Source organism: Rutilus rutilus (genome assembly GCF_951802725.1).
Source record: "Rutilus rutilus genome assembly, chromosome: 1".
Lineage (NCBI taxonomy): Eukaryota > Metazoa > Chordata > Actinopteri > Cypriniformes > Leuciscidae > Rutilus > Rutilus rutilus.
Genome location: NC_140209.1, coordinates 44,432 through 59,283, shown reverse-complemented (window position 1 = coordinate 59,283; position 14,852 = coordinate 44,432). Strand labels below are relative to the sequence as shown.

Sequence of the window (14,852 nt, the reverse complement as noted above, 5' to 3'; positions counted from 1 at the left end):
AATCTGTAATTGAGGTTATCTCAGGGTTATACAATAACCCAACTGCTAGGATCAAAATTAACGGAGACCTCACTGAATCATTCATATTGGAGCGCGGGACTCGACAAGGGTCTTCGCCTTGTTTATCGAACCTTTAAGCCAGTGGATCAGGCAGAGAAAGGATATAACTGGAGTAAGAACAGTAGGAGGGGAGCAAAAATTGGCACTTTTTGCAGATGATTTACTATTGACTATATCTTACCCCACACAAGTTGTTCCTAAAATCATTAAACTACTACTAGACTATGGCTTTTTTTCAGGGTACAAGGTTAATGTAAATAAAAAAGTCATTAAAAATCCCATGGCACTTCTCGTAAAGAGTAGGGGTGTAACCCCAGTGTCCTAGCCACATTCCACCCATTGGCCCTTACCAATCATGGCCTCCTAAGAACTTGCAAGTACGATGTCAGGCACTGTAATTTGCTCTGGCCCCCTTCCTGTTCGCAGGAGTGATGAGATAGTTAGGGCCCGAGCACCGATGGTGTGAGGACCCTCTTGGAATTGCTCTGTTTATTAGTAGATTGTGTTCACTGAATCGCTGGCTGTCTGAGTGGTGTCCGTGTAATAATATAGAATTCATAGACAATTGGAAAAGTTTTTGGGGCAAACCTGACCTGTTGAAAAGAGATGGTATTCATCCCTCCTGGGATGGTGCTGCTCTTCTATCTAGTAATATGGCTCATAGTCTTAGAGCTCAAACATGACAAATTGGGCACCAGGGGCCAGTGGCACCTAAGCCTGGTCCTAACTGCTAAGTAGGTCTTAGTTAAGACCAGTCTTTAGAGTTGACCTAACGTCTGTTGCACCAACCAAACTTAAGCCTAGGCTTACCTACGCCTGGTCTTAGCGTTGCGCGTTCATGTGTTGTTGACCAGCAGCGCGCGTTGCTAGGTTACGCTGTAAACTATCTTCCGCTGTTTTGTTAACTTGTAACGTTAGCCGTATCAATGGAGGAGCAAAGAAAAAGAAAGGTCAGGAAGCAGACAGACTGGCTAAACCAACCGTCTGCTAGCGGCCTCGCGTCACCCATTTGCGGACTTTCTATCAGAGTTAGTATTGGCTGCAGATAAAGTACTAATTGTTGGTGATTTTAATATACACATCGATAATGAAAAAGATGCATTGGGTTTGGCATTTAAAGACATTGTAAACTCAATTGGAGTTAGACAACACGTGTCAGGACCTACTCATCGTCATAATCATACTCTAGATCTAATATTATCACATGGAATAGATGTTGATGCCGTTGAAATTCTGCAGCAGAGCGATGACATCTCAGATCATTATCTAGTCTCGTGTAAACTTCATTTAGCTAAGGTTGCAAAGTCGACTCCGTGTCATAAATATGTGAGACCTATCACTTCTGCCACTAAAGATTGCTTTATTAATGATCTTCCTGATCAGTTTCATCATCTCAGCATCCCAGATAGCTTAAAAGAACTCGATATTGCAACAGAAACTTTTAACTCTCTCTTTTCCAGCACTTTAGACACAGTTGCTCCTTTGCGCTTAAAGAAGATTAAAGAAAATAATCCAACGCCGTGGTACAACGAGCACACTCAGGCCCTTAAGAGAGCAGCCAGAAAAATGGAGCGCAACTGGAAGAAAACAAAATTAGAGGTATTTCGCATTTCTTGGAAAGAGAGCTCGATTGCTTACAGAGAGGCTTTAAAAGCTGCTAGATCTGCTTATTTTTCAAACCTATTAGAAGAAAATAAACATAATCCTAGGTATTTATTTGAAACAGTGGCTAAACTAACGAAAAAGAAAGTTTCAAACACAGAAGGTTCCAAGCAGCACAGCAGTAATGACTTTATGAACTTCTTCACTTATAAGATTGATAATATCAGGGGTAAAATTATAACTATGCAACCGTCTACTACAGTATCGCATCAGGCAGTGCATTGTAGTCTCCCTGAGGAAAAATTTGATTCATTCATTGCTATAGGAGAGGAAGAATTTACTAAACTCGTTAAATCATCTAAATCTACAACATGTATGTTAGACCCTATACCGACTAAGCTAATGAAAGAGATGCTTCCAGAGGTCATAGATCCTCTTCTTAATATCAGAATCAGAATCAGAATCAGAATCAGAAAGAGCTTTATTGCCAAGTGTGCTTGCACCCACAAGGAATTTTTCTTGGTACTGAAGCTTCCAGTGCACATATACAAATACAAATACAACAAGAACATAGTAATACAAATTCTAAGAATGAAAATATATAAAAAATAAATAAAAATAGTATAAAAGTAAAAAAGTAGGGTCACAGTTGGGTTTAGTCTGAATAAACATTTACAGATTATGAACATATTTACAGTATTTTGAGTAGTATGAATAATATAAATATCACCTGAATTAGAGAATATTACACTAGACAGTGGGAGTCTAGCGCATGTTACAGATTATAAACATATTTACAGTATTTTGAGTAGTATGAATAATATAGATATAAATATCACCTGAGTTTATTGCACTAGACAGTGGGAGTATTGCACTTACAGGCATATGCTTTGGGGGGCATGTTAAGTGTTCAGAAGGGAAATGGCCTGTGGAAAGAAACTGTTCCTGTGCCTGGAAGTTCTTGTGGCCAGTGATCTGTGTCGCCGTCCTGACGGTAACAGTTCAAACAGGGGGTGTCCAGGGTGAGTGGAGTCTGTGATGATTTTACCTGCTCTCTTCCTCACTCTGGAAGAGTACAGGTCCTGGAGGGTTGGCAGGGGGGCACCAATAATCCTCTCTGCAGTCCGGACTGTCCGTTGTAGTCTCCTGATGTCCGATTTGGTAGCTGAACCAAACCAGACAGTGATGGAAGTGCTTAAGACAGACTCAATGACGGCTGAGTAGAACTGGATCAGCAGCTCCTGTGGCAGATTGAACTTCTTCAGCTGGCGAAGGAAGTACAGTCTCTGCTGGGCCTTTTTCACAATGGAGTCAATGTGATTTGCCCACTTCAGGTCCTGGGAGATGGTAGAGCCCAGGAACCTGAATGACTCCACTGCTTCCACAGTGCTGTTCATGATGGTGAGAGGAGGGAGTGCTGGGGGTTTTCTCCTGAAGTCCACGATCATCTCCACTGTTTTGAGTGTGTTCAGCTCAAGGTTGTTATAGCTGCACCAGACAGCCAGCTGTTCAACCCCCAGTCTGTAAGCAGACTCGTCACCATTTTGGATGAGACCGATGACAGTGGTGTCGTCTGCAAATTTCAGGAGCTTGACAGAGGGGTCTTTAGAAGTGCAGTCATTAGTGTACAGGGAGAAGAGCAGTGGGGAGAGAACGCACCCTTGGGGGGCGCCAGTGCTGATGGTGAGGGTCCTGGATGTGAGTTTCCCCAGTCTCACTAGCTGCTGCCGGTCCGTCAGGAAGCTGGAGATCCACTGACAGATTGTGGATGGCATGGAGAGCTGAGTCAGTTTGGCTGTGAGAAGATCAGGGATGATGGTATTGAAGGCCGAACTGAAGTCCACAAATAAGATCCGTGCATAAGTCCCAGGTCTGTCAAGATGTTGCAGGATATAGTGCAGTCCCATGTTGACTGCATCATCCACAGACCTGTTTGCTCTGTAAGCAAACTGAAGGGGATCCATCAGGGGTCCGGTGATGTCCTTCAGATAGGCCAACACCAGTCTTTCAAACGACTTCATGACCACAGACGTGAGAGCGACAGGTCTGTAGTCATTAAGTCCAGTGATTTTAGTTTTTTTGGGAACCGGAATGATAGTGGAGCGTTTGAAGCAGCAGGGAACTTCACACTGCTCCAATGATCTGTTGAAGATCTGCGTGAAGACTGGGGCCAGTTGGTCAGCACAGGCTTTTAGACAAGCAGATGAGATGCCGTCTGGGCCTGAAGCTTTCCTAGTCTTCTGTTTTTTGAAGACTCTGCTCACGTCCTCCACACAGACCTTAAGCTCAGGTTGGATGGCAGAAGGGGGGAGGAGAGGGGTTGCAGGAGGTGATGGTGGATGTGTGAAGTGCACATCAGGGCGGGTGTGAGGTGTGAGTCTGGGCTTCTCAAACCTGCAATAGAATGCATTGAGAGTGTCAGCCAGTTGTTGATTCTCCACAGATGGGGGGGATGGTGATTTGTAGTTGGTGATGTTCCTCAGGCCTCTCCAGACTGATGCCGGGTCGTTGGCTGAAAACTGGTTTTTCAGCTTTTCAGAGTAGCTTCTTTTAGCAACTCTGATCTCCTTTGTCAGTTTGTTTCTGGCCTGGTTATACAAGATTGTATCCCCACTTCTGTAAGCATCCTCTTTGGCATGACGAAGCTGTTTGAGTTTCCCAGTAAACCATGGTTTATCATTAGTGAATGATAAGAATGTCCTGGTAGGAATGCATGTATCCTCACAGAAACTGATATATGATGTTACAGTATCTGTGAGCTCATCCAGATCGGTGGCTGCAGCTTCAAAAACAGTCCAATCAGTGCAATCGAAGCAGGCCTGGAGATCCTGCTCTGCTTCGTTGGTCCATCTTTTTACAGTCCTTAATACAGGTTTAGCTGATTTTAGTTTCTGCCTGTAGGTCGGTATAAGATGAACCAAACAGTGATCAGAGAGCCCCAAAGCTGCCCGTGGGACGGAGTGATACGCATTCTTTATCGTGGTGTAACAGTGGTCCAATATATTACTGTCTCTGGTAGGACATGTAACATGCTGTCTGTATTTTGGCAGTTCACGGGAGAGATTTGCTTTGTTAAAATCCCCAAGAATGATTAAAAGAGAGTCTGGGTACCTTTGTTCCATTTCAGCTACATGTTCAGCCAGCTGTTGTAGCGCCGCGCTCACACACGCGTCTGGAGGAATGTAAACATTCGCGAGAATGAATGAGGAAAACTCCCGCGGCGAGTAGAAAGGTTTACAGTTTATGAAATGCACCTCTAAATTAGGAGAGCACATCTTCTTCAGTGTTGTTACATCTGAACACCAACTTTCGTTAATGTAGAAACACAATCCACCACCTCTCGTTTTCCCCGTTAGTTCCGCGATGCGATCCGCTCGGAACAGCTGGAAGCCCGGCAGATGTAGTGCGTTGTCCGGTATGGCTTCACTCAGCCAGGTTTCAGTGAAGCACAGAGCAGCGGAGTTTAAAAAATCCTTGTTAGTGCCGGTGAGGAGAAGAAGTTCGTCCATTTTGTTAGGAAGAGATCGGAGATTCGCAAGATGAATACTGGGTAGTGCAGTGCGGAGGCCGCGCTCGCGGAGTTTAACCAGCGCGCCGGCGCGCTTCCCGCGTTTGCGTCTGACCGCGCGTTTTAACAACACCGCTGCGCCTCCAACGAGAATGTCCAGTAAAACGTCTGAGTAATCAAAATCTGTAAAAAACTTGTCTGGTGTGTGTTTCCTAATGTCCAGAAGTTCGTCTTTGGTGAAACTGATAGGAAAAGAATGACTAAACGCAGAACAAACGAACAAAAACAACACAATGACTGGAGAGCTCCACACCGAGGCAGCCATCCGCGGCGCCATCTTGGATCGAGTAAGTAATTAATATCATTAATTCATCTTTGTCTCTAGGATACGTACCAAAAAACTTTAAGCTGGCTATGATTAAACCGCTTGTTAAAAAAATGCAACTTCATCCTTCAGAATTAGTCAATTACAGGCCGATCTCGAATCTACCTTTTCTGTCAAAGATACTAGAAAAGGCAGTATCTTCACAACTATGTTCCTTTCTAGAAAGAAATGATATCTGCGAGGATTTTCAGTCCGGATTTAGACCATACCATAGTACTGAGACTGCTCTCGTTAGAGTCACAAATGATTTGCTCTTATCATCCGATCGTGGTTGTGTCTCTCTATTAGTGTTACTCGATCTTAGTGCTGCGTTTGACACCATTGACCACAACATTCTTTTAAATAGACTAGAAAACTATGTTGGCATTAGTGGAATTGCACTAGCATGGTTTAAATCATACTTATCTGACCGTTATCAGTTTGTAGCAGTAAATGAAGAGATGTCTTATCAATCACAAGTTCAGTATGGCGTACCACAGGGCTCAGTACTAGGACCGCTGCTGTTCACTCTGTACATGCTGCCATTAGGAGATATCATTAGGAAACATGGAATTAGCTTCCACTGTTATGCCGACGATACTCAGCTCTATATTTCTTCAAAACCTAACGAAACTTACCAATTCACTAAATTAACAGAATGCATAGCTGATATAAAAAATTGGATGACTCGTAATTTCCTACTTCTAAATTCTGAAAAAACAGAGATTCTAATTATTGGACAAAAAACTTCCTCACGTAATAACCTAGAATACTGTCTAACACTTGATGGCTGCTCTGTTAAGTCTTCGTCGTCGGTTAGGAACCTGGGTGTGCTCTTTGATACCAATCTTTCATTTGAAAGCCACATGTCTAGTATCTGTAAAACCGCATTTTTCCATCTTAAAAATATATCTAAATTACGTCATATGCTCTCATTGACAAATGCGGAACAATTAGTCCATGCGTTCATGACCTCAAGGCTAGATTATTGTAATGCTCTACTGGGTGGTTGCCCTGCACGCTTAATAAACAAACTACAGCTAGTTCAAAACGCAGCAGCTCGAGTTCTTACCAGAACCAGGAAGTATGACCATATTAGCCCGGTTCTGTCAAAACTGCACTGGCTCCCTATTAAACATCGCATCAATTATAAAATATTGCTGATTACTTACAAAGCACTAAATGGTTTAGCTCCGCAGTACTTGAGCGAGCTCTTAACGCATTATACTCCTTCACGTCTATTGCAATCTCAAAATTCCGGCCAGTTGATAATACCTAGAATATCTAAATCGACTGCTGGCGGTAGATCCTTTTCCTATTTAGCACCAAAACTTTGGAACAGCCTTCTTACCATTGTCCGGGAAGCAGACACACTCTGTCAGTTCAAATCTAGATTAAAGACACATCTCTTTGACATAGCGTTCACATAATACATTATTCTATAATTCAATATTAGGCTGCATAGATTAGGTCAGCTGGAACCGGGAACACTTCCCATAAATCCTGATGTACTTGTTACATCATGAGAAGAATGGTATCTACGCTAATTTTAGTGTCTTTGTTTATCCCAAGGTTTTCCCGCAGCCTGCCGGATCCAGGCCGTTTCCAGATCTGATGAAGGACCTTCGCCTGGACCCGATGTCAACGCAGTGCTGAAGTGCCAACTAGTCTCTCCCTATGGAGGATCCCTTTCCCACTCTACAGATAACGCGTCGTCGGGAAAACTCAATTTGCGTATCTACCCCGAATTGATAAAATAAAATAAAATTCTGAATCAAAACTATAAGGAAACACCAGTAATTTGTTTAGGCTTGGTTTGTAGGGAATTCCAAACCTGCACACATATATTCAAACGCACATAACTATAGAACCCGTTCTTAATGCGCATCTGAACGCCATCAGCGTTTCTCACAGGTTCGCGTTTAAAGTCTGTGTAGAGAGAATGGTGTCGTCTTGGCGGCCCTAATTTAAAAACAAATGATCGTTGCGACGGAAGCGAATCAATCAAAACTAACTTTAGCTGGAAAATAACTTTATTAAAGAACCGCTATAAAGCCAAAACAATCTTACGTTAAATTATACATTTACCTCTGTAAAGCTGCTTTGAGACAATCTACATTGTTAAAAGCGCTATATAAATGAAAATGACTTGACTTAATAATCCCCTTCCATTGAATTGGCTCTATCACTCTCTCTCCTCTCCACCTATAGCTGGTGTGTGGTGAGCGCACTGGCGCCGTTGTACTGTGGCTGCCGTCGCATCATCCAAGTGGATGCTACACACTGGTGGTGGTTGAGGAGAGATTCCCTGATATGATTGTAAAGCGCTTTGGGTGTACAGTAGTACATATGAAAGCGCTATATAAATGCCTCATTCTATTCTATTCTTCTAAAACCCAGGTATTAACTCTAAACTATGCCCCACCAGAAGAAGTCAAGGATATTTATAAATGGAAAAGGGAGGCAGACAGTATCCGATATTTAGGGGCGGTATTGCACCGAGACTAATTATGGCCCTCTGAATATAGCAATAAAATCGGATATACAAAGATGGAATACCATACCTTTTTTGGACTTACATTCTAGGATTGATTCAATAAGATTAAATATTCTCCTCCCCTGAATGCTCTACTTATTCCAGTGCTTACCAATTTTCATACCTCAAAAACAATTTGTAGAGTGGGATAGACTGCTGTCTAAATATATTTGGAAAGGGAAAAAATCCAGAGTTAAGTATAAAACCTTACAATTGAAGAAAGATAAAGGAGGTCATAGTCTTCCTTGTCTATGAGAATACTACTGTGCTGCAAAGTTAACCATTTTTATGTTTGTTTTATTCATATTACACTGCAGGATGGAAGGATGTAGAGGGGACAACTATTTAAGCAATACTAGTTGAAGCTTTATTAGCAGACATCAAACTGCAGCATAAGATTCATTTAACAGACAAACCCATTTCACATATAATGATAGCAGCTTGGAATCAAGCAATTGAGATTTGTGGTTTGGAAGACAGACACTTCTAAAAACACTTCATACACTTTTCCTGTTGACGAATGCGAATTTGTCTTTGTCTCTGACCAAGGCTGTATCTCAATACTAGTTTTACTTGATCTAAGTGCTGCGTTCGATACTATAGATCACACAATACTCTTAGATCGACTACAAAATTATACTGGTGTTCAAGGACAAGCATTAAGCTGGTTCAGATCATACTTATCTGACCGCTACCATTTTGTCTATTTAAATGGAGAAAAATCGATCATAACTCCAGTAAACTATGGAGTGCCGCAGGGATCTGTGTTAGGCCCTCTATTATTCTCAATATATATGATGCCACTTGGAAATATTATAAGGAAACATGGAATTAGTTTCCATTGTTATGCTGATGACACTCAAATCTATATTTCATCACGGCCGGATGAAAACGCTAAATTATCCAAACTGACAGAGTGTGTTAAAGATATAAAAGATTGGATGACGTGTAATTTTCTTTTATTAAATCCAGACAAGACAGAGGTACTACTTATCGGTTCAAAAAACCAACCATTTCCACATTTTTTGGGACTGCCAAGTTATATCTCAGTATTGGTCTAGAATTCATGAGCATATACAGAATATTTTTGCATTTGTTTTTCCATTTCCATTTGAAACCCTATATCTAAGTAATATATCAACGAATAAATTGGACTCGAAGGACAAGAAACTTCTATAAATCTTATTGGTAGCAAGTAAAAAGGTTCTAACGAGGAGCTGGCTCAAACCAGAACCACCAACAACTGAGGACTGGATAAACATTGTGCAAGAGATCAACACAATGGAAAAACTGTCCTTTTCACTCAAAGTACAGAGGGACACTTTCTATAGGATAGGGTCCAAGTGGACGGAATATGTTAAGCCGGTTAGATCTGATTTTTTGTAAACACTGCTGCTTCTTACTAATTGTGCACAGATTTAAAAGTTTAAATGAATAACATAAATAATATGGAAGTAATTTGGTTACCCCGCCACCCACACCTGAGTTCTGTTGTTCCAGTATATAGAAAGTTAAAAATGGAAAGCAACGTAATGTACTTCATATGTCAAACAACTGTAAAATTCAACATGCTTTCTCAATAAAAGTTAATTTAAAAAAAGAAAACACGAAATGTCGGAAATTCGTGAAAACACGAAATGCCGGAAATTTCCGCCAATGGCAGGGAAAGAGTTAATACTGAAGAAATCCATTTTAAAAAAAGATGCAAGCAGCAATATGGGGTCAAGCAAGCACTGAAGCCATAGCAAGAATAGGGTTTGTGCTGCAGCCGGCTGGCCCTCTCCGCACACATTACTCAGGATTTACAGTCTGGACATGGGCTCAACCCCAGGGTCACAGGTCCTTCAGGGTTTACCAAGTCATGTCTGCATTCAACAGTTGTCTGTGCCAGTATTACACAGCCTTGTTGAGCAGACAATCTTCCTTAGTGTGGCAGAGTTGGTAATGACATTCCCATAGTGTCAATGCCATGACAGAGTTGAGTTCCGAAAGGGAACGTTTCCAGTTACGCATGTAACTTGGTTCCCTGAAAGGGGAACTAGATGCTGTCATGGTGTTGACACTATGGAAATGTCATTACCAACCCCTCTTAGGGAACCAGGTTATATACGTAACCTGAGACATTTTTCCTTCAAATGATATTGAATCTGTCCAGTGATATTTTTGATAGCACATTCACATTTTGTAACAACATTTCAATCTTACCTGGATGTTTTTTGTTTCCTTCGTCTGCTAAGAAATGAAGTCCTCTGGTGTCTTTATTTAAAATCTGAAGTTCATCAGGTTTGGGTTGTAACACTTCCTATTTTTGAAGGAATAGTTAAAAAAAAAAAAAAAAGTAAAAAAAAAAAAAACTCCCACAAAGGTTTTTTATCCTTAATTTCATGAAATACATCTGGTTACACTTGCACACTTACCTGTGCATTCACCGCAGCTAGGGTCGCCAACCATAGATATGTACAGTAGATGCAGCTCGGCTGCTTCTGGTACGTCAAAAGTGCCGCCATCTTGGAATCGTCAACAAGGAGACCTGTTAGAATGTCAGTGTGAAGGAGATGCCTGTCACGAACATGTCTTGTTTAGTTTCATGGTCATATTCTGCTTAGTTTCCCCTGTCACCCTTTGTTCTCATTCTTTGTTTGTTGTTTCTTAAGTGTTCCTTTCTAATTATTTATAGTTATAGGCTGCCTGCATTTTTCTTATAACCCAGTTAACAAAGAACGTTCCCCTAATGTTATTTTTTGGTTATTTTTTTGGGAACCAAATACTTACGTTAGGGGAACGTTCTTTTTTGGTTTTATTTTTATGTAACAATAAAATAACGTTCCCAGAACGTTGCTGGGTGGTTACCATAAAAAATATCGTTCTGGGAACCATAAACTAACATTCTGAGAATGTTCTGGGTACCAAAAACTAACGTTATGGGAACCAAAAATTGTTAGCTGGGAAAATAAAGGTAAAATTATTATTATTATTTTAATTACTATATTATATTTATTTTTAAATACTGTAATTTTATAATAATGAAATAGTGCAACCCTACAAGTAGGCACAATGTGAATGTCAAATCGCAATTTTAACCAGAATTTAACCAGATTTCCCCCCTAAACTGTGCAGCCCTATTTGCTCCTGATTTCAGCAGGTTCACATGTATATATGTGATATATGATATATATATATATTTTTACAGGGACCAGATGCCACTGATGAGTCCTGCTGACTCCTCCTAACCTCTCCTAACCTTCTCTGATCAAGTCAAGTCAACCTTTATTTTTTATAGCATACAACCGAAGTTGACCCAAAGTGCTTTACAGATCAAGCAAGAATAAACTTTTTTCTTTTTAAATACAACATCAGCTTCAAAAACCCATTTCATGATCTATTCAAAGCCAAAGAAAACAGATATGTTTTTAAAGAAGACTTAACCCTCTGGGGTCTGAGCTGTTTTCTGGAGGTGTTCTGACATGCTCTGACATTTGTGGTTATTTCTGTTACTTGTGACATTTTCATGGCTAAAGTCTAATTACACTGTATTCAGCACAAACTCTGCTACAATAATATATCAGCAGCATGTGTGTAAAAGTTTGTAGTTTTGAGATAATGACATTTATGCGTGGTTTGTGAAAATACAAAAAAAAATTGTCACTGAAATAAGGTCATGAAACTCATACTGATTATTTCTTCACAAGACTTTTGAAAATTGTATGACGTAGCCTAGAATATTTGCTCTAAAACTATGTGAAAATCACCCTGACTGCTCATTCAGAGAAGACAATATATTGATTTAAAAATTTTATGACGTGTTTTGTGTGATAAAGCTTTATGCGGGAGGGGCGGATCACCTCATTAATATGTAAGCTTTCCACACCTGAGAAAGACAAAGACACTCCCTAATGGCCCTATTAGGAGCTTATCAGGGCCCATCATTCTGACCAATCTTGCACAAAGAATGAGGAGATTTAAAAAAGAATGGCTTTTAAAATTGTTTGGATTTATTTACAACACAACATAATCCAAAAATACACAACAAAAAAACACTTATTGATAACAATGATCCAAAGAAAGAGACCTTTGTGCCATTCCTAAAAACATTGTACATACCTTTCATTTCCAAGATGTTTGATTTTCACTTTACCATGTTCATGTACAGAGACATGTACTGTGAATGTTGAAGTCAGCAGGACTCAGTGGCATCTGGGCCCTGAAAAGAAACAAAAAAGTGAACATACTGATATCAAGAGAAAGGCCTGCACGATTTTGGGAATACATTTTAGATTTTTCTGGTTAAAATTGCTTTTTAAAATTCACAGAATACACACACACACTCACACAAATGTTTCCAACAATATATTATATAATGAACACCAGGTTTGTTGTGCCTTGTAGGTATAGGCTATGCGCAGTGCTGCATAAAATAATAACAATATAGCAGCCTATATAAATCTTCCAAATATTTCAGTAACAACTAAGCTAGAGAAAAATATATTGATTATCATGTTACTTCAAATGTTTCCATTCGTTATGATGATATGAAATGAGATAATAGTAAAAACATGAAGCCGTTTGGAGCGTTTTGCTTTTCCAAAATGTGATACATTCAAACGCGATCGCGCTCAAATATAAAACATTATGGTTACCATATACATATCTACGTTTGAGCAGATATCCACAAACACAGTAACAGTAAACACGGGTCTAAATATTATAATATTCACCATATATCTAGCAACAGTTCAACTGCAATGTGAAATTTATGCAACAATAAACTAATATGTAAGAATTTCTTACCTTATCTTTCTTGTCTTCAAATCACGTTCTTCTTCTTCTGGGGTAAAGCCAATGTAAGCTCACGACGCGTCTTTCAATCTCGACGAAAAGCAGAGACTGATGAAGTGTTTTGGTGTTTTGTTTTTGAGGTAATGAGCGCGTTCGTGTTCCATGTGGAGATTTGCATGTGAATATCTTTTGCGCGAGTAGGCGTGGTCAAATTAAAACTAATTAGGAAGCGTTTGAGAAGCTGGACATCTTGTTGGTTTTATACAAATTACTTAAACAGAGAATATTTGTTTTCAGTTTGAATCCGATCATTTAAAAGTACACACTTCAATGTTTATAAAGGTGTATTAATTTGTTAAACAATGTTCATGTTAAACAAGCTGTTTTTGAAATAAAGCTGTTTTTAATTTTTTATTGGTGACTGTTAATGAATTAAAATGGAACATCATAACACATAAAGACCACAGAGATTCAGTGACGGAGCATAAATGATTTATTTATAAATTATTTAAATAATCAATAATTTGTCATAAGCAGAGCATGGTGGTAAAAGAAAGTAATAAAACAAACAAAAAGATTACCCTGCACCCACATATCTACCGGAGAAATAACACTTGCCTAACTCCCATTCGAAAACAAAAGACAATGTTCTCCGTGAGTCCTCCGGGTCCTCTGACTGCTACCCTAACAGATCTTAAACTAATTAACATGTGAAAAACCCATCACCAATTACCACCAGCTCTAAATAAAGATATAAACTGAATCTAACAGACGTGCATTCCACTCCGGGAACGGGCTTATGAAACACGATCATGAAGTCGACACAAGAAACTCCATAAAGAGGCACAACGGGCCGAGCACACGAGACACCTAACCTTAACCCTAACCCTCACCCTAACCCATCTGAAAAATGCATTAAATATAATTCTGAAGAAAGATTGGCAGTAGACGAGTGAATAGACTGGGCTTTACATAAAGGCTGTGTATGTAGGGCAAGGGCAGGTTGACACAGACTCAAATATGATTGAATAATGGTCAGAAAATTTCTAAATTGAACACAGAAAGACCATACAATAATACCAGATCTAATGTATGACCCTTGTTGTGAGTAGGATCAGTGATGTGCTGTACAAGGTTTAGTGACTCAGTGAGCGAGATAAATTCATTTACCAGCAGTTTTGATGGACAGCATACATGGATAATAAAATTCCCAAGAGTGAGGAGTCTGTCACCATGAGTCACCAGTCCAGAGAGGAAGTCCGAAAATTGTTGAATAAAATCCTTGTTAAATTTGGGAGGTCTGTAGACGAGTACACAGATCATGTGTACTCAAGTCATTCATTCACTCATCAGTCATCTTCATTTATATAGCGCTTTTAACAATGTAGATTGTTTCAAAGCAGCTTTACAGAGATATTACAATATTTTCACAATTACTAATGTCTATCCTCTGAAAACTTGCTTTAACTTTTTCTTTCAGTGAACATGTAGATTGATTTGCTGAGCATTGTAATAACCTTCTCTTAACCTTTACTCCAAAACACACTGACACTGCCTGTTGATATTGTTTTAAAATCACATCTTACCTGCAGTCTCTGTTCCTGATATCGTAAGAAGTCTGAGGGTGTAGTTCTAGTTAAGTTCTGCTACTGATGAAATGTCTCATGAAAAAGTGTGTTGTCAGAAAAAAGTGTTCTCAGAAATGTTGAGAAAGTTTGGAGGGGAGGTGGCCCAGTGATCATTGCCCCTTTGACCTTGAAATGCTTTCTGGCAGTATACAATCATTTTTGGCAGTATACTGTGTTTGTGTGGCTACAGTGCCAGGGCTGAATTTTTGTCCCAGTCCGCCCCTGCATGAAGGCCTACAATATACATTATATTCTGTATAGCAGACAATATAATCAGGGCATGGAGGCGCCGGCGCGATCACTTGCATTGCACGTGAACTGAAGCTCGTCTCATAAATGAACCAAAACTCAGCGTATAGGCTACATGCCTCACAGACA

General features: G+C 39.9%; 1 protein-coding gene across 4 annotated transcripts in view; it reads right to left on the bottom strand.

Moving 5' to 3' along the window:
• Positions 1-14,522, bottom strand: part of LOC311301385 (stonustoxin subunit beta-like) — a 47,398-nt gene extending 32,876 nt beyond the window's left edge. Inside the window, exons 1-3 of one of the 4 annotated variants that reach the window (XM_084426425.1) lie at positions 14,433-14,522; positions 10,488-10,600; positions 10,276-10,372 (exon numbers count right to left, since the gene is read on the bottom strand). In XM_084426425.1, coding sequence (XP_084282551.1) covers positions 10,276-10,372; positions 10,488-10,577 — 187 coding nt within the window. In that variant the 5' untranslated portion in view covers positions 10,578-10,600; positions 14,433-14,522. Of the gene's footprint in view, positions 1-10,275; positions 10,373-10,487; positions 10,630-12,171; positions 12,194-14,016; positions 14,152-14,432 lie in introns of those variants that run through there. The other 3 variants (XM_084426423.1, XM_084426422.1, XM_084426424.1) reach the window with 3 other exon arrangements.
• Between the last annotated feature and the right edge of the window lie 330 nt (positions 14,523-14,852).